The sequence below is a fragment of the Neodiprion fabricii genome, chromosome 5 (assembly GCF_021155785.1).
Source record: "Neodiprion fabricii isolate iyNeoFabr1 chromosome 5, iyNeoFabr1.1, whole genome shotgun sequence".
NCBI classification, from domain to species: Eukaryota; Metazoa; Arthropoda; class Insecta; order Hymenoptera; family Diprionidae; genus Neodiprion; species Neodiprion fabricii.
The window spans coordinates 9,318,563-9,339,216 of record NC_060243.1 but is presented as its reverse complement, the minus strand read 5'-3'; the positions used below and the strand labels follow the sequence as shown (position 1 = coordinate 9,339,216).

Sequence of the window (20,654 nt, the reverse complement as noted above, 5' to 3'; positions counted from 1 at the left end):
TATGAATTTGAAAGATGCAGAAAAGAATTGTAATGTTTTTTTGCATTTATTATACCCTAAAATGAAACGCACAAACAGTAACGAATAATGATTCATCTGAATACTGAGAGGTTTCCATCTGCGAAATCGTTGACACAAGTGCGACCACTCAACGCACGACGTAACTCATTATTAGTACATACATACCTTAAAATGCAAATCGATGGGAGAAAAACATGTACCTGGTCGAGAAATCGTGCATTTGGGAACGTGACCCGGCACAATCCACTGATTTTACCACAGGCCGGAAATCCTCCTCCGGACCCCGGCCAACAGACCGTCACTTACTGTGTACCGAGCACGACTGTCCATACAGGAATGAAATAGGGAAGGAGACATATCTTCGCGTTACAAAGTGGGCCACATGGTTTCATTTGCTGTATACCTTAAAACCATGGAGACTAGAGGTACGGAGGCCGAACACAATGCTAGCCAAATGGTCGGTGAAAGTGATGAACGATCCGCGGATTGTAACCGCCTGGCGGCGCTACCACTGCGGGCTCCGTCAGCGCGTTGATTGTGAATCGTCGATCCTCACGTATGCATCCTATTCGTAACCAGGCGCTGGTGTCGCTTGCGGATAGATCCCGAACTACAAAATCTTTTATCGCTTTCAGAAACCACTTTTCGACGATTCCGCCATATGCGTTCGGCCTCCTTACCACTAGTCTCCATGCTCCAAGCTTAGAACAGTGCAAGTAGTGATGGCGATGGTGACGCTGATTTTGCGTTCGTCAAAACCAAGCATGGGATATCTGATCGCATCGAAGCTTTGGTAATCATTAAATTTTATTACTTTACATTTCTGATATCATAGCGAATGAAAGAATGTCTTAGATGTCTTCATTTCTTTTCAAAATTACTATAATCCAATAATCTCACGTATTTACTCAATGTGTAAAATTTTACCACGTTTTTCATAAAATGTTAATGGATTTAATCAGCAAGAAGTATGGATATATTGGACGAATACTTGTGATGACATAACAACCGAAATTAAATGAAACTGTGATTAATACAACATGCACTACCAACTGATGTATATCATTTGAGACTATAAATTCATGTAAAACCAGGACGTTTTACTCATCATTTTGATTTCACAGGTTAAATCTTGAGATATTGGAAGGATTAACTTGATGTTGACAAGTTCCGCAAAAAGTTATGCGTCTTCTTCAGATTCCAGTTATAAGATGTGGTAAATTACCACATGTTCTACCCAGAAAATGATCTGTAAGTTGAAGTTTTGTATTTTATTAACCAGTTTCGTTTACCATCGCTTAGTATAATTATGATTCTATCTAAATCCAATGATGACACACATTACCGATTCGTATGATGTCGTGATTAACTTATACATGCACTACCAACTGAAGAATATTTGAAATTTTTTGCTCCACCTTGCCGTTTTTGATTACAGAAAAGTAACAAAATTGATCTTTATCTTTCCAGGTTTCGCGCGTATGCCAAAAAAGATAGGTTGATTGATAGGTAAGTGTTCAAACTCTGCGCATTATTATGGTCTGTGTACAACAAGCAATAGCAGTTTTATAAGATCTATGAATATATGTATGCTTACATATTGAAACATTTCTATCTGTGTAACATTACTTTCTGTCTAACAGTGATCAGTCAATTTGAAGCTTTCATAATTATAATTGCATGGGTACTTTAAAAAAAAGGTGAAAAGGTGAAGAGTGACTCTTACGATTAGAAAAAGAAGTTAGAACTTGAATTTTACGATATTAACAAGGACGTTTTTATATTCTTTCTTACCCAATTCCTCGATTTAATAGTTTAAGAGGACATGATACGTACAATTTTACAAAATAGCTTTTTATACATTTACTAAATGATGATATCCTTGACCGAATAAAATGAGATTATGATTAATCAAAACATGCACTACCAGCTGACAACCCCTACGAGTTTCAATAGATACATAGCCCGCCTACTACGTGACTAACAAAGATTGTTTGTTTTTTTCTTTCAGAATAGATGCTCCAGTGGACAATCTGCATACTACCAACGCAATGGTGCGTCTAAAAATTTGAAGTACATTTTTGCTTGGTATTATGACCAAGAATGAAACTGAATAAGCTCATTTCCTAAACTTCCTATACCTGCTAATGCTATGTGAATATGTTAATGTTAATAATTGAGCTGCGAATATGCCTTATTGTTAATTAAAACTTCTGAAGTAATCTGTACTAATTTTGAATATGTACGAAAATATAAGACAATTGAAGGAATACTTCTAATTTTATTTATTTCAATCTACCTTGCTTCGAATGCAGATTATATTTGTTAAAATAACTACCATGTGTTTCGATATGTATACCCCATTTAGGACAATCTACACATCATACCAAGTTCTACAATTTGATACATTTCGTATTGTCCATTTTCTTAGACACATTCACGTAATATAATTTTCTCTAATAAATCAACATCTTTTCAACCTACCAAAATATCACAGTATTAGTTAAATTCATTTACGATTTTCATGAAGGTGAAACTATCGTTAATCATTAGTCAACCACATAGGCAAGATAATGGAGTCTTACAGTTCGGTAATTTTATTTAATTATTAGCAACGTTTAATACCGTCGTTGCGGGGCGGCGATAGGTACTGATAGGCACAAAACAGATCTGTGCTAGATACAGATTCGTCACTACCAAAAATGTTTCCTACATTGTTAATAATTTTGTGAAAACATATGTCCTGTTAATTACTATGATCTATAAAACAAAGCATTAAGGTAATTTTTGAAGAAACAATGCTATATTTATTTAAATAATAAATACACCTGATCAAGTATCGGCGCGTTTTCGATACTAATTACTTAATCTAGTGTACGTATAAATACAAAAAAAATTTATATGCATTTTAAAGAAGATTGTGTACAAAATACAAACACGTTTGCTCTAAACAGTGTATAAAATTGGGCTTGCAGATGTAAATACAAGATCGTGTGTGTGTGTGTGTGTGTGGGTATGCATGTGTATATATGCACACACACACACGTCACTTACGGTAATTGTGCCAGCTGTTATATACCTATGTATATACATGTATATACATATATATATATATGTATGTATGCATATGTTAACGGTCTTGCAATGAAAAAGTGCATAATTCTCGATCACTGGGGTAACTGACATCAATTTAAACCTTTACCTTTATCACAACAAAAAAAATTAGACAATTTCATTCTTGTCTGTTTACATTATTTTTGTATGTTTCGAATTATCTACGCATGTTTCTTTTACACATAAGAGTCATCCTCCCCGCCTTCCTCAATACAATAATTGTGCCAGTGGTAGAATTTTGTGCGAAAATAATTTGATGCGCTAACATTTATAAAATATAAAAGGTTGACAAATATTTCATTACAAATACTTCAACATCATCAGATCTATTAACATCCTTAACATTTTTATAATATTATAATATGTTACCGGAGATACTAAGAAAGTATAAAATGCTTTATGTCTGGTCAAATATACATTTACAAATCCAACGCATTTTTTTCAAAAACTTTTTCTCAGTATCGTTTGAAATCAGAACATTGTGTTCAATTTAGAGTATAAATTTCACTTGATTGAACGCAGCTGTTATCACACAGCGCACAAACCAACTTCAAAAAATCAACAAAAAAAAAGAAGAATTACACAAAATTTACTGCCGTGACATGGAATGGAAATGGGGAAAAAGAAACAAAAACAAGCAAACCAAACTTCAACTCAATTTAACAAATTCAACTAATACTTCATGATAATTTACAACAGATTTTTTTACCACAAATAAAGATTGGATACCTATATCTTTCATATTGTTAGATTCGTAATCCAGAGGGACAATGTTCCGACTAGTAACGCGGATTAAAATGTTTATATTCTCATAGATGTATAGTGATTGTAAGTAATTTCAATTGTTTAATAACACAATGAAATACTGTATGGCAGAAACTAGTTTTCAATACTATTTAGTTTTAACGCTATGTACAATTTCAAATAGGTACTTATATTTATTCTGGATATATGTGTTTATGGATGCATATCTGGTTGATTATTTTACAAAATAAATGCCATTGGATATTAGTTAATGGACGTCGCCGCGCTACAATTTGACGCAAAACTATAATGATGAGGCATGGCTTGCAATTGAGCAATAATGCATATAACGTATAAAATACAAAGAAGCCAGTCAAATTTGTTTGTCAACAACACATCTAAAGCTAATATATCAAAAAACCATTTGTTGCCAGTCTTCTCCATATTTATACATGAGGGATTATGCAAATACAGATGCATGTGAAAGCAGTAGTTTTATTTGAATCATCGAAAGAAGGACATTATATTTATATGACACCGACTTTATAAAATTAATGAATCAAAGCATGTCTTTCGACTATTATCAATGTTTGTGTTCGTAGTTACATGTATCACCGACAGAAACCCATGCCTTACTTTGGTCACAATTATCTAGAGAATATTCAACGCGTTTGATCGCAAAATAAACTTGCGTTTCATCTCAATAATCTGTATTTGTATGAAGATTTACAAGTGAATGTTCCGAACCTAGCAATATTGACGTGAATATCCAATAGCATATAACATATACGTACTTTATATAGTAGGTAGACCTTAATGTCAGTATTGGGCTAGATTTATATACTTTGCGAAATCAGAGCATCATTTTCATGTTGAAACAAGATTTGAATCGCTTTATATATATTTCACGTCGTTAAAGAAAAAACAAGAATACTTTGCTGAATTCATAAACGCGGTGAAAAAATAAGAGCAAGTACCATATCTTGTATGAATAAGAGAGGCAATGCTCTATCAGAGATCATAATAATCTGTACAATGTTCCTAAGAGATCGCTCAATTGAACTTATAGTTACATTTTGCGATAAGAATTGTCGTACGACAATACAATGAGCGCGAATATTCAATTGACGTATAAAGAGATTCAATATGAGTAAATTAGAATTATGATTTCAAAATGGGGTGATTTTTAGTCATATGACATTGAATCGCTATGCGAACTGTCTAGTTGCTCATATTATGAGAAATTCTAATTATTGTAATTTCACTTTGGCAGATAAATACGTGTTCATGTTCTTCTGGCTACAATTCTTTATTCTTTATATTTTCGTCACTCTTCACCAGTTCATATCATTGAGCTCAACTGAACCAGCGTGCTGTGCTATTATCACTAAACATTACAATGATTAAAAAATAATCACTCAGATAACACACGTGCATTAACAGGCTTTGCTGTCGTATACCATACATATTTTTTCGTATAGTTTTATAAAACGTAACAAACTTTCTTGATCCCTTACACTTCTAAAGCTACGTAAATAATTTCAACAAAATAAAGACTTAGCACCTGCCTGAATTTCTGCAACGTTACATATTTCAATTGGGATTATAAGTAATAAGCATATTACTTTATTTGTGTTAAAGCTGTTATCCCCAGAAATAACATATGCGTATTTTTACGCGGCTGGATGTAAATGTTTCAGAGCATAACTTGAAAGAAAGATTCAATAAAAAAATCGTATTCAACAACTTTGCAATTACTTTTTCGAGGCATGCAATACACACTTTTTTTTACCATTCACTGTCACAGTGTAATAGCAAGTGAAGTTATGAAATATGGTGACGCATATCTTATTCCTTATTATTCAGATCAAAGTTTAATTGATGCTCGTTTCTTTTTATTTTTTTTTTAGCATATGTCATGTCGAAACTTTCACGGAACGTCTACAATCTCAGGATAATTCATCATAAATAATAGACGTTTCCTGCATTGACTGCGTTATATTACGAGTATTTGAAATTTACGTCGTTACCGCAGTGGATAAAATCTGATCTTTCAAAGTTTAAATAATCTCAGCCACCAATCCGTGGCAATGGCGAGTGATACTGCCTCTACTAGAATAAATCTAGCAGGTCTATTATGAATGGGTATCATAACTTCATTTCCCACAACACAATATGAGCATCATTACTATTAGGATCTTTTAAAGTGTAAGTTGACTTCGGATTTTTATCTACAACAGATTGAATGTTTGGTAATCTCCAATTAATGTACCCTCGTCCACCCATTAGAGTTAAAACTGTTCTTTTAGGCTGATCAATTTGCTGTGACCCTTTATTTTTCTTACCGTTTACTTTTGATTTTACCACTGGCGTTATATCCTTAACAGGTGGGGTTGTGTTGTTGGAAGCAGGTATTGTTATCTCGTATGGAGCATTTCTGCTAGCATTGCTACTGTTTCGTGATAACTTTCCAGCTTTTAGTGATAGGTTTTCCTCAGATCCCGACGATGTATACAAAGAACTCGCATGCGAATCCACAGACCAGTTAGATAGATCCAGAGATCTGGGTCTAGTGATCTTCATTTTTAACCTCCGGTCCAAAGTGCTTACTTTGTTTGGTATAGCTGCTAGTTCCGGATCGCTCTGTCTCAGAGTCTCATAAATAGGATCGATACCAGAGCTATTTTCATTTTCATAATCTTTGACGTACATCAATTCACCGTACAATCCATACACGTCGCAGTTCTCACCCGAACTTTGCGAACTTGTTATAGAACTGGATAATAAACAACCGCCACAACCTAAACCTCGAGGGAGGGTTTTTGATCCTCGATACTCGTTTTCCTTGCTTCTTTTACGCCTCAGCATAACAGGGCTGCTCGTTAGCTGTTGTTTGAATTTAGCCATGTTGCTGGAGAGGGAAGCATCTAAACTGGCCCTATCTCTTGGCCGATGGTTATGCTCAACATCTTTGTTTCTAAGTTGAACATTGTCCTCTTCAATGATTTCTTCCTTGATGCAGTTAGTTGTATTTTTGTTGTTTTGTATAGCTAATAAAAAGGTGATTGGACCGAAATGGGCATGATAGGATATGTTGACACGTCCGCTGATTATAGGAACTCCTTCCAATCGAGGAAGCGGAATGGTAAGACTTATACCAACATTTGTACCTACCCAGAGCAACCCCTTACAAGCCATCAGCGCCGTCACAGTCACGACAGTTTGGTTATTGTTCAAGTTATCACCGCAAGAATTATTTGAACTACTAGGCTTTGTTACCCTAAGTACATTTGAGGCGATGTTAATGTCTTGAAGGTGCTTGAACGTCTCCGTATGATAGAGACAAACTGTGCTAGAATTTTTCAGCGAAACCCACAGTCCAACTCCGGAATGAGCCATAAGTTTAACATTTCCGACGTGCTCATGCTGTGCGCTAAAGCTTTTTGTTACTTCTCCGTTATTGCCGTTAAGTACCCAAACTTTTTTACCACAGGCGGCGTATACAAATGTATTTATTGGCATTAGGCAGGAAACCGGATCATTTCCCAGCGATATTTCCAAAGGATTTCTGAGAAGCCAGCTTCCATCAAATTGTCTTATGAACATCAACAATGATCCGGTACCTAGCGCCACAAAAACATTGTCGCAATGATATTTTATTTGTACTACAGATCCAGAGACTGGATAACTCCCTAGCTCTTCCTGTTTCTCTGGCTCTGAAGCTGCATAGATGATTAATTTTCGAGAATCTGTCCCCATCCATACAAGATCGCTGGCAAGTGTAACTGGCTCATTGTAAAGACCCTTGACAAATTCAACAGCCGCAACTCTTGTTTCAACCAAATCGAACGCAATAATTTGTTTCAGAGCTGTAGTTGTTGCTGTAGTTGATTGTCCAAATACCGTAACGTGACTTGACACTCCATCACTGGTACAGATCCATAAGTAACTCTGATTTCTTCCTCGCCGTCGTGTCGGGCGAGGATTTTGTGTCGTGTAGTAACAACCGCAGCGCACCTATAAACAAATATCTTTGAGCTCGCATACTTTGTCTCAAGTGTCGAGTTTTGTAAACAAGAAAAAAATGTATTTCTGTACAACATACCTCCGATTGATGTTGCGAGTGATATACAGGTTGTGAGCTAACAAACAGAGGCATTTTTGTCGAAGGTCTCTGTTCTTGTTCGGGAACTTCCCATGCTGGTGAATTATTAGGATCTAGAGCGAGCTGGGCGAGTCTCAGCTCAGTTACCCAATCTTTTTTGACAAACGGATTTTCAGTCTGAAATGTATACATCTGGCCCTGTTTCGTTGTTAGTTGTAGACAACAGCTGTCTGCCCATATCATATCCTCGTCTTTCTGTTGTATCGACGATTGTATGGATTGTAAGATTTGTTTTGTATTCTCCGGAGTCATACCCTGCAATAAAGTTGATTTAATGCAATCCAATGAGAGAACAAAACGTCTCGTTGCAATTAAAAATATTTAATACAGTTAACTCACGTTATACGACCCTTTGAGTTGAGCGACAAGATCACTTATCCTTGACATGACCTCGTAATCTTGCATCAAGTCACTCATTTCGGCACACAAACTATCTGCACCTGCCTGCCCACACTCTCCGCTTCTATCAGATTTCAAGCTGCCGCCTTTATTCAATCCAGCCGTTAATAAACGTCTTAATGTTGGCGAAGTACTGGTATCCTGAATCTTTAATTGAATTTTTCCCATAAGAATTTCGTAATAAAATTGTCATTCTCTGTACTAGAATTTGAGGAAAGTAAAGGAAAAATCAGTAAATATACCTCAACGTCAGCAACAGGATATGTCCACTTTAAACTTAGGCGTTCACTGCCAGAAAAATCCTCAGTAGATCTTGGTGCAACAGATACGCATACAACTAAGTCATTTAATAGTAACAGTCTTCTTCTTTTAGACTTGGTTATCATTCCATTTTGATTGAATTCCTGAAATGAGAATATTTTAAATCATTCAATCAATGCATGTAATAAAATCTCGTAGTTTATGAGTCACTTCAACACTTACCAGTTGCGTAACGTTATCCTCTCTAATTAAATAACGCGAAGAAGAGGAAAGGGGACGATGAGAGAGTTTGCCAGAAACGTGACGTAACATTTCCTTAAATGCTTGGAATTGTTCAGCCTCACGTTTCCTCTCGTTTAACATCTCTGCCAGGCTCTCTAGTTGGGTCAATGCCAGCTGCAACGACATTCTGTCATGATGCCCTTGGGGCGTATGTTTTAATAAGTCCTGAAATGCACACGTAGTAATAATTAATATAAGAAATCTCGATTCACTGAGAAATGAAAGTAATTGTAACTCAGTTCAAGCTTACTTGTAAAAATAATATAAATTGTGGAAACCTCTGAACTGGTTTCACCATCAGTCCAAAAAATGACAATCTGTCGTGCGCGCTAATTTGTTTGACCTGAAAATTAAGACACATGTATTTCAAAATATTCTCTTCTTGCTAAGAATCAAACGTCGCAAACAAACTGTTACAGAATTGGTGAGTTGTTTGAACAAGAAGAGTCAATTACAAGTTGACAAACCTTAAAAAAATCAGACAGAGCAGTCTTTCGCTTTGATTCCTGTTTAGCCAGATCCATTGCGACGGAAAAGTTGTTAATAAAGCCGCTATATATGTCCAATACAATAGCCTTGCTAAAGCTCGCAACAAACACGTCACCTAATTTTTCATCCTTATCCCATGATCGTACACACTCAGCTAGAGCTATTCTGAACAACGTGTGACACTGCAATATTTCTGGTAGCCTGTGAAATAACGTAGCTATTTTTGACTGGCCAAGTACAGGTGGAGATGATTCTTCCAGAGGCTTTTTATAATCCTATAAGAATATTGTAAAATAAACAATAATCAGAGCATTAATGAGAAAAGTCGGTGTTATAATCTCCATATTTGACAGTGTAACAATTGCGCGACCACTCCATATGTTCACAAAATAAGTAGGAATAATAGAAAGAAAAAAAAATGAGGATGAACATACATTAACAAGCCTTTGCAGGGTAGCAACATAGCTATTTTCCGAGTGAACAATCGCGGCTACAATATGTCTTCTCTTGAGTTGTTGAGGTGTCAAATTAGAAGGAACAGGAGGAAGAGTTGGCGGCGCTTGTCTGCGCTGCTGCATACATTGAAACTGTACCATAGCTCCATTTTCCTCTTCAACCTAAGCGCAAGTATAAGAAAATATTCAAAATATTTTCGAAGTATACAGTGCAATTGATGCACAGAATTCCGAAAATTTTATAGGATTTTGATCATTTCCAGACATACTGAATGTCCTCGTGAAACAGAATACTTTTGATTTTTCTAAATTATACATATCTAAATCGTATGTAATGATTCTTCCTGTGAAATATCATATGCGACTTGTATGAAATCTTTCTGAAAATTAACTCAAACATACCTCGCGCAACTGTGGCATCTGCGAAGCTTTCATCGGGCTAGTTAAGGAAATGGTGTCACACGTATCCACATCGTACTGATTTGTGGATCCCCTCCGGATACTAAACCACCTCGAAAGTCTGCCTTGGTTGTTAGGCGACTCTAACGGCTCCGGCGGATTGTTTACCCTCAAATTCTGAGACCTCCATTTGTCACAAAGCGTTCGTGCCTTGTGTAAAGTATTCCTCAACTGACCGTTGCTCCTGTTGTGAAATTGAAGGTAGTTAAAGGAACAGATGTTGATCAAGATAAAAAAAATATTTCACTCAATACTCACTTAATACTGATATTACTTTTCTCGCTCTCATCATCAGAAGAAAGGTCATGATCGGATGCAGAACACCAAGAATCCTCGCTACGCGCAGACTGAGTTGACTGCGTCGACCTCGTTGCCTCCAACGGAGGATGAGGATTTCTGTGCTGTTGGCTAGCTGACTCCATTCTAGCTGAGCCTACGTCATCCCATGATCTACATCTTGAACGGGGCTCATCTTTAACAGAAAAATACATCAAAAATTAATAAGAGAAAGTTATGAAACCGTCGTTTTATGTGTAATAATAATAAACAAAAGACCATTGATACCTGTACGAATTTCATCACAAGCAAATGATCTCTACAATGACGATAAACAAAATTTGCATTTTTTCGATTCCTCGGCTTCAAATATGACGTTATTCTCTGCAAAATATATTTGTTTCAAATAGCTTCAACTATATCAGCGAATATCCATGTTGGAAACTTGTAGGCGAGCTTTGTTATATGTTACTTGTCCTGCTTTCGTTTCAAGTATAGACATATCTAGATTTAAAACCTCATAAATGAGTTTTCATATCGCATCCTACAACGCAGCAATCGCTGATTAGCTGCATCATGTATGTACAAATCGTAGGCAGACGCGCATACCGCAAATTATTTGTAATACTACCGCGTGGGTAAATAAAGAGTGCAGATTACCGCATTCGAATGCACGTATTGTACATACATACGTACGCACGATATATGCAGCCGGTTGAAGTCGAGCAAAACACATCGAGCGTATCGTCCGTTATAATACATGTACCTACCTATATCCTCCAAACGCGACACGCAACAGTAATTATTAGTTATAATTGCGTAGTTATGTATTCATTGTCGAGTTCTTTGATCGCGGGATAATATCAGTTTCTCGTTTCAATGTAATAAATTAAAAGCAAGTCATGGATAGTAAATCTATATAAAGATATTTGTTAAATGCATATTTCGTAGGCAGTCGTGAATCTTCTCTGCTTCCATTTTATCTCATCGTCCGGTCTTAATAGATCATGATAATACAAATTTAATTATAAGTCGACGAGGATTGCGCGAATGAAAACGTTCCACTAAAAACGACATACATAGTTATGCACTCGACCTCGATTATAATGCAAAAAAGATTCCCGGCGACCTTTTATTTCTTTATAGTGCGTAGATATATACATACAGATTATTATATGTATGTATAATAATAATCCTGTGACATCAATTTGCAGTTAAATCGCCGATCCCCCTCACTCCACTCCGCACAAAACGTTATGTGCGCTTCCATTCAATTTTTTTTTTATTCAAACCCACATATCAATGAGCGTGATTCATAGGAACAGTGATTAGTCATGAGAAAGAGAACTCAATTTGAGGTGAGAGAGCGATTATATAGCGATACACTCGATAATCGAAAAAACGACTTAACTTTACTTTCATCATTATGCTCATTTACATTGTTTAATGGTAGATCGGCGTCAACTATTACCGGACCGAGAAAATAAGTCTGAATCAAATTCAACGGGTAGCAAAAAATGGTTGCGTTCTGTTTCTCGACCAGATTTCCAAGACCACATAACGCATATTCTATACAAGATTGCCTTCGTAGTCCCGGAGATAACTATTGGAGTTGTGGAACTAAAAACTTGGGCGTAGTCGCGGTTTTGTTCAGAAATCGTCAAAGAAAACTTACGTGAGTATAAAAGAAAAAGAGATATTTCACGTTACACAGCTTGAACATGAATACGATGCTGTATACCTACTTTATAATCACAGAGAAATTTGAAAGGTTGTGACTTTAACAAGTCGATAACGTGAACACTCAATGAATTTTTGTTCTTCTTAATATATTGATAAGAACATTCAAAGATCCGAAATTAGTTTTAGCGGTCGTGACTTGTATGATATTATGCGTCACAGATCAGTGTAGAAATATCAATCCAAGGTAGTTCTCTTGCTTGGTTTCACTGACTAGGTACCTGAAAACTTCGCAATTTGATTCGATTCTTCACGGAAGATCTGCAGTGAGAAGAAGGCAGTAAAAATAACATTTTCGTTAAAGATCGAATCGAGAAATTGTAATAAAGATAATTTCAGTCGGTCAAGAGGAAACGTAAGATTGCCTTAAGCTGAACTTTCATTCGAGTCGTGTATTGTCACCCAACCCACGAATTTGACCGACAGTGTGACGTAACGAATTTCAAATCTCCTTAATAGCAATGACTCATGGATTTGAAGTACCTGGAGTAAAAAAGGAAGCGTACCTCCAGCTTTTCGTTGTTCCATAACAATGTGAAAAATAATATCGACTACAGATACAATCGATGCCTGCATAAATGCGAACGATTCATAAATGAAACAAACATCTACCGGTCACCGAGTAAGCTCTCACTCTATTTTGACTAACAAACCTGTTGCACCTGCATGCTTATTGCTCAGATTTATTCCAACAAATGTATTGCATATATATATATAGTATATATACTTATAAAATATCTAACACAATAGCATTTATGGTCCTTGTTTTAAACTTCCGTTATCGTAGCTGTAATACACGAGACAAAAGATGACGCGGACTGCTTCTTCATCTTTGTTTTAACCATAACAAAGATAACCGTGAATATACGGAAGCACTTTTATATCATACGCAAAATACTGAACGGTTTCATTGGCGAATAAGCATCTTTCGCATTGACCATCCATGTCAAACAAGATCAGCAGTTTCGGACGATGACAGTGATACCACGTGAAAATTAAATCAACGAGATTTTTTCACCAACATGAATCAATACAAGTATTAACGATTCAAGACGGAATTAACCATCCCACATAAATATCGCAGTTATGAATCCGACAAAACAGCGCGCTGCACAACACAAGACCGTATTATATCCAATTCAACACATGTGTAGTACCTACGTCTTATACCAACACACGAGGCAAAGAGCGGTGTAAAAAGAAAGGTCTTTCGAGGTGGTGGTTCAGGGCGATGAGAACGAGGCGAGTACGGTTCGGTGCCAGTGCTCATTGTTGAACCTAATATGCTGGGATTCAGTGATTTGCGTGTATCGTCGTGTAGGTGCGTATGGGTAGCAGTTGCGTGGGTAGTAAACGAACAGGTTCAGAGCGTAGATTGTTCTCCCGAGTTTGATGACTGTGGCACCGGAGCTCCGGTACACGGAGTGGGTATAATATACGGTTTACTTCGAGGTCTGTCAATGCTGCTGCGACTCGCCTGCATACGTGGATTACCTACTTGCTGCTTCAGGTGTGCCTCCGCGCACTAGTCACTACTGATGCACCGCGCACAGTGTGCACCAGAGGTTCGACTGGTGGATCGTGTGTCGTCACAATATGCATATACGTCGTATATAATAACGCCACATCGCACAGAAGAGAGAGAGAGAAAGAGCGAGAGAGAGAATGAGTGGGTGGGGAGAGACAATATCTGTTGCTTATTATGCACGTTGAACGATCGACCGTTTCAACTCACTCTCTCCGTTTAACTCTGTCTGTTCTTCCCTGCCACGGCGCAAGCTAGGCGCAGTCAATCTAGTCAATTCAATGACGGATGTGACTATTAATAAAACCTAGGTATATAAAGGTAGACGGATTACGTAATTAATATTATTAGTGTACCGCGTACGTACATTCACGTTACATTTTCATTTGAAGTACACGTGATCGGATCTGGTATGGTTGAAAAGAATGGGATTGAATATTGAAGGCTTTACAAACTTCTTTGATGTTATTGGTCGAGTTGTTGTAACTTTGCATGAATTAAGAATGAATCGTTCTTTAGCAATCTTAAGATGCGATATTGTCTGAAATTCGGTAAACGGTATACAAATAAAACGAAACGTCCATACATTTTATAAACTCGACTACGTACTTCAAAGTCATTCTGTAATTACAAAATACAGTGAATTTTCCTCTAATATCTTGTTGGGTTAACGTGACTAACTTCAACCGCATGTAAAAAGGAAAGAATCATCTTGCGTTGTTACTACAGATCACGCGCGGAAACAAACCACAATTAACCGATTACGAAGAACATGACGATAAACGATTGTTATACATATAGCTTTAAATAAATCTTGCGACGATAAGGACCGACAAATCGGTTATTTTTTTGTATCCCTTTCTTTTCAACGTGCGTAATAACGCGGATCGTGTAAAAGAGATTAGTAAAAATCAAGCGATGCATTGTTTTCAAAGCAAAGAATTGTCTGCACTTGCCTTTTCATATGCGAAGTAACGTGCGATGACCGGCGAAAAAAAAAAATCGCCCCGCGTATAACAACAACAACAATGATTTTCGAGAACACTATTATTTCCTTGTCCCCGCAGTTATTCTCAGAAACGATATACTGACAATTGTAACACGTATTACATTCTGTATAAACACTGGATTTTTGAAAGAATGCGACGTGTGAGATAATTTCCTTTGTACGCGGGTGTTGCATGTAATCCGTGTGTGTTTAATCCGTGTAATACACGAAGAGGGAGTTCAACAGTTTAGGGACGTCGACCGCGGAATGCAACGACTCGAGGAGTCGTCGCCAGCAGACTGGAATGAAACTGACAAGATAGGCGGGTTGGTTACGAGCGGATGCAAATGATAACAGTGAGTTGAGCTTATGAACCCCCATGCGCGACCCCAATGATCATCATGACTGGATGTGGATGGGATCTATTTTAAAGTTCATCGCAAGTTTAAAACTTGAAACGTACAAGCGCGCGTCGTTTACACACACTGCGTCCAACCTACTCGTCGTTCATTGTCAGACGTACAAATCGATTGGATAACAAAGAGTTGCTGTAACAACCGCAACTCGATGAAGCGATGCTGCATATTTGTGCCGCTTATTCATAGAGGCCGGATCGATACATCTCATCTTGAAGGATTTTCAATTATTGATGTAAACTGCAATCACAGATTCGTTTTTCTTTTCATATGGAGAAACAAAAAGTCGTTAATTTACAAGTTATTAATTTTCATTTGACCCGTAGACAAAGTTCTTTCCATCATGAAAAAGAGAAGAAAAAAATTACATCTCGATTTTGATCTGAATCGATGCAACTTTTTGTAACTTGTAACTGACTAAGGATTTAGTTTTCATCGGTGATATAGTTTTTGAGTTTAATTACAAGGAAACATTTTGCAGAGCCAAATGAAGTTCGTTTGTAAGTGGATGATTTTACCGAATCAGATTCACTTAGGAAACATTCAATTGTTACTCTCAAATTTTACTTCTGAATGTTTTACCGGAACGCAAAACATTGTTTCACCTCAATAAATGCACATTCTAGTAAATTTATGACTGTAAATCAATCCAAACATAAATATAACATTTGAAAACGACAACATAGTTTTCTTTGCGAAAAAATTTATGAACGTTAATGTAATTCCAGGGGCTATACAGGTATAATGTGAACACCTCACAGTGTTCATAAAGTAAAATATGACGGCACGTTAAGGTAGACATTTGGTGAAATCGAGGAAAAAATTACTTTCATCGAAATTATATCACGGTTTGTGCACAAGCGTTACAGTTTCTGCTGTGTGTACATTCGGTGGTATGTTTTTTTAAAACTATTATTCAATCTCACGCTGTTTAGACAAAAAAATTCTCAGCCTTCCCGTGTATAATTAAAGATAATATACAGTAAAATAAATTCCGATTTTACTTTGCTTCCTGCGAAAATAAGAACGTGTGTCGAAAAACTGTGAAATAAAGTATGAGTTTATTTAAAAGGGTAAATAAGTTGTTTAAATACATCGCTACACATATAGTTATACAAATACACGTGAATTAATTTCAAAGTCTCATCACTGGTGACGAATAGGCTTACATAAAAACGGAAGATTTGGTGAGAAATTTGAACCACGTAAAGTCGGTTGAATATCCTCAACCTCCAAATGACAAAATGGATTTGGGAGACTCCATTAAATTGAAAAATCTTGAAACAATAGAAATACGACAAGATTTATCTATCACTCACACATTACATCGAAGTGTCACGTTCGTCGTCATCGTGTGATATTGAATATCGGGAAAATGTTCGACATTCATGCAGTAAGTGCTGCAAATTAATTCTCAACCATACACGATTTCTTTAGAAAACAAGAATGATGGCAACAATCCGTTTCATAGGTACGTAAAATTTGTTAGCGGAGCCTTCCAGTAGAATTAACGAAGTGCAGTTTTTGTTCGAAAACACGAGGTGAATGAATTCACTGTAAATTATATCGACACGGATAGAAGTAAATTATACACACGCCTTCTTTGATAAAGCCCTCTACGCATACGTATAGGTATACATATGTAACATCAGAGAAGATACCTCTCAATCTATCGTCTACCGCGTTGTAGTTGAATTTTATTACCCGCATTACGCTCAACAGTCACTGTATCGAATTTCGTCGAGGATCGTGAACTCGGACTCTCGAACGAATAGAAGCCGCGCCATGCAGCCTCGCCTCACTCGGTCTGCCCTTTGTTTAGGTTTCGAAACACGAGGCGTTTTGACGACGACATTGCCGTGCAAGAGAGAACCCTTCGCACAGTAAAATATTTGAGAAAAATGAGAAGTAGATGTTGGTAATTACGCGCAAAATATGCGGTGACACATGGAACATCATCACCTCTGTAGTCACAAAACGCTTAAATACCACTGCAGGCGCATAATAGATATAGCTGTATAAAAAAAGATAGAAGGCAAAAGTTAAAGTTAATCGCAGGTTTTCACCGCAGGCATGTAGAAATTAGAAGAAAAGAAAGGATAAAATGTACACTACGCGGTTTCATAACGGTGGGAGAGGGGGGGGTAAAAACGTAAACTGCGCTACCGACAAATACCGAGAGCAGGGAATAGCCGCGACGGCTATTACGCGTGGGAAAATCGCCGTATGCTGCACGTAATAAAATCCTCTCATTCTATATACATACGTATCGTACCATATATATATAGTATGTACACTTGGGGACAATGAATCTGAGACGATTAATTTTTTCCACTAGATAGTTATGTTGGCAACACAGAGAAACCTACAGCGCCACAGTCGGCCGAGTGCGAAACTAACTCAATCTCAATAAACATAACGTAACCTATGACCGTACAATCTAACCTTAGAATACCGCGGGGATAACTTGTTGGATTGACATGTATTTTAAGCTTAGATTCGACGGTCATGGGTCAGGTTATGTTTATTAAGGTTGAGATTGTTTTGCGATCAACCGACTGTGGCGCTGTAGGTTTCTCTGCGTTGCCAACGTAACTATCCAGTGGAAAAAATTAGCCGTCTCAGATTCATTGTCCCCAATTGTACAATTAAACATTTAAATTAAAATTTCAGATGTCGAATGTCAGCGTGAACGAATTACGCGATGCAACTTTGAGGCCAGATTATAAAAATCGAATTTGAAAATGTTGGGTTTGCTGGGTATATACAAATATATATATATATATATATATATATATATATATATATACTTTTCATTTTTATTATCAGAAATAGTACGTTGAATATTCAAAAAATTACCGTATTCGTAAGGGCGAAGATCACTTTGAGAATAGAAATGTAGGAAATACTGAAATTTTAAATGAAAATTTAGATATCGATGCTTTGTTTGAAATCATTTTAAAATTGTCAAAAATCTAGTACATAGATATGTTGAATTTCACTCTATACGGTGGCCAACTTTATTCGAAAGACAATTTTTTCAAATATTCACTGACACATATATTTTGAAAAATTTTTTTATTTTTATACAGTTGCATGGTCAAATGTTTATGAGGATGAAGTGAGTAAAGTTACTGTAACGTTGCGTGATTGGGAAACATCGTTACTTCGCACCTTTGGGAATGTCTGAAACGAAGTAAACCGTGATGGACGAAACATGGTATCATTTTGGTAAGCCGATTTCTTGAAAGTCATACCAAAATTGCGTATCAATGATTTTTTCGCAAATGTTTCGTTACGTTAACGTTAAAAACTTCAGTCTCATAAATATTTAATCTTACAATCCATCACGAGTATTAAGTACGATCTACAAATTCAATGGCAATATTGCATGGGTTATTGAAAAGAAAATCTGTTTCAGCGACTTTGTATAAAAGCAATTATAGTTTTCTGAATAAAATGAGCCATCGTAGAGTGAAATCGGGTTACATAATCGGCTAGATTTTTATTTAAAAAAAAGCATAGATATTTAAATTTCTGTTATAATTCCAGTAGGTGTCGTCGGTTTTTATATTTTGAAAGAAATCTTCGTATCTTCATACAACACAATAAGTTAACAAATACTCAACGTACGACAATCTCGTGTAATAAAATGTATAAAAATTATCAATTTTTGGCGGATCAACCTCTTGAAAATTATAAGCAATTGATCTTCGTAGAGCTTTTTGGTACCGACTGTACAACCGACGAGAAAACCTTTTCCTCCTCCTCGTCCTCGCTTCGTTCTTTGCCGCCCTCCACGGACGCTTTATCACTCTCTCTCTCTCGCGCTCTCTCGATGAAAGAGAGGCCAAAAAGACTCTCGGATAACTCGACGACGACCCACGGTGCGAGACCCGAGGCCCTCCGCCTGCTCCTTCAGCCTTGTCAACGGACGAAACGTGCAACCAGCGAGGGCTATTCTCTTCTACACCAGCATAACATATTATTCCCTCTCTCAACGAGAGAACGACGACTCTCTCTTTATTACTGTACCAGCTACCCACGATAGTTTTTTCTGCTCCGCGATACGTCACATTACACACACACACGTATACACAGATGGCGGTATGTGTAGAAATTGGTGTGTGGCTGGTACTCGTTTACATGGAGTGCCCGCAAACAGTCCGTGTTTAACCGAGATACTTACGCACGCGTTATATGTATAAACATTATCCGCATGCCGCTTCGCTATTTTCACCGAATTCTACCGGGGGCGAGGTTAAAATTCCAAATCTGACAAGTTCGTTAGAAAAACTCTTCGAGTATTTTAATTTTCTGAATTTTCCTTTATCGGAACATTGCTACATCGTAACTTGAATTTTCGGAATTTTTCCTTTCGGAACTTTGATCCGTCGGGTTTCCCGAACATTCGAAACTTTGTTGTTTCTTCAAAGTTTGATTCCTTTACTTCAAGTTTCGCCACCAAAATAATTTGGAATTAGCCGCTTTCGGAACCCCCACCCCCACCGCGATTGCGTTGTCAGGGTTTTAACAACGCGCCGTGTATGGTAGGTATGGTATAATACGCGTACATACATGGATACAGTGTGAGCACGTTCTCAGTCCTCTTTCTTTCTTTATTCCTTGTCATTTTACGCAGTACGCGCATTCCTGTCAGCCGCAATGCAATGGTTTACAAGTACCCTGCACCACGTTTTTTTCGAACTTGAGAAATTAGAACTACCTACAACGGACGATATGCAGTGTCACAGATAATGACGAATGAAGTCAAACGAGGAAAGAGAATTGTAATTTAGTCGAATCGTTACGACACTATTATTCGTCGATTACTTTTTTTTTTCATCGAATGATGCATTATAGGTGAAACGATAAAGTACCATATTTGTTATTCTACTCGGTGACGGGAGTTACTCGAATATTAAGACTCTATATACCATCACTTTCGTATAATTGATGTACGTATTGCACATATCCAACAACATAGCTGAATACGATTAAGAAGCCCCAAGTTAGGGTCCTGTACAAACAATGGAGACCTTCCGAGTCGTGAAGGGACTGACTGGTCCCGGTTTTGCGTCAGGCAGCAGGTGCACAGGTATTAATGCCCTACCAAACCACTGTTTGCCGCTGCTTCGTGGGCGCAGCAGCAACAACACCACGGGTTCTGCACGGATTACAAGTCTCCGGAAGAGCTAACTCACTTAACGCGTAATGGATAACCCATATAATAATCCTGGGAAATGTATACAACGCTGAACGTCGTACGCAGGAAATCGCGAACATCAAGGAACCTTGGTAACATTGTTATACAGAGTTT

The 20,654-nt window shown here is 37.2% G+C and overlaps 1 protein-coding gene and 1 long non-coding RNA gene across 10 annotated transcripts in view; one reads left to right on the top strand and one right to left on the bottom strand.

Annotated features, from left to right (window-relative positions):
- The first annotated feature begins 305 nt into the window (after positions 1 to 305).
- Positions 306 to 2,715, top strand: LOC124183487. 2 transcript variants are annotated; one of them, XR_006870990.1, is made up of 5 exons: positions 306 to 446; positions 728 to 814; positions 1,146 to 1,272; positions 1,492 to 1,530; positions 2,033 to 2,715. It is a non-coding gene; the product is annotated as an uncharacterized LOC124183487 (long non-coding RNA). The 2 variants fall into 2 exon arrangements; XR_006870989.1 differs by lacking the exon at positions 306 to 446 and having other exon boundaries at positions 546 to 814.
- Positions 2,603 to 20,654, bottom strand: part of LOC124183482 (rho guanine nucleotide exchange factor 10) — a 60,363-nt gene continuing 42,311 nt past the window's right edge. For 6 of the 8 annotated variants that reach the window (XM_046572032.1, XM_046572033.1, XM_046572037.1 and 3 more), the window contains 10 exons: positions 10,648 to 10,861; positions 10,333 to 10,573; positions 9,910 to 10,092; positions 9,454 to 9,750; positions 9,237 to 9,329; positions 8,927 to 9,151; positions 8,686 to 8,847; positions 8,384 to 8,590; positions 7,985 to 8,299; positions 2,603 to 7,896 (listed from right to left, as the gene is read on the bottom strand). In XM_046572032.1, coding sequence (XP_046427988.1) covers positions 6,028 to 7,896; positions 7,985 to 8,299; positions 8,384 to 8,590; positions 8,686 to 8,847; positions 8,927 to 9,151; positions 9,237 to 9,329; positions 9,454 to 9,750; positions 9,910 to 10,092; positions 10,333 to 10,573; positions 10,648 to 10,861 — 3,806 coding nt within the window. In that variant the 3' untranslated portion in view covers positions 2,603 to 6,027. Of the gene's footprint in view, positions 7,897 to 7,984; positions 8,300 to 8,383; positions 8,591 to 8,685; positions 8,848 to 8,926; positions 9,152 to 9,236; positions 9,330 to 9,453; positions 9,751 to 9,909; positions 10,093 to 10,332; positions 10,574 to 10,647; positions 10,862 to 13,562; positions 13,853 to 20,654 lie in introns of those variants that run through there. The other 2 variants (XM_046572034.1, XM_046572039.1) reach the window with 2 other exon arrangements.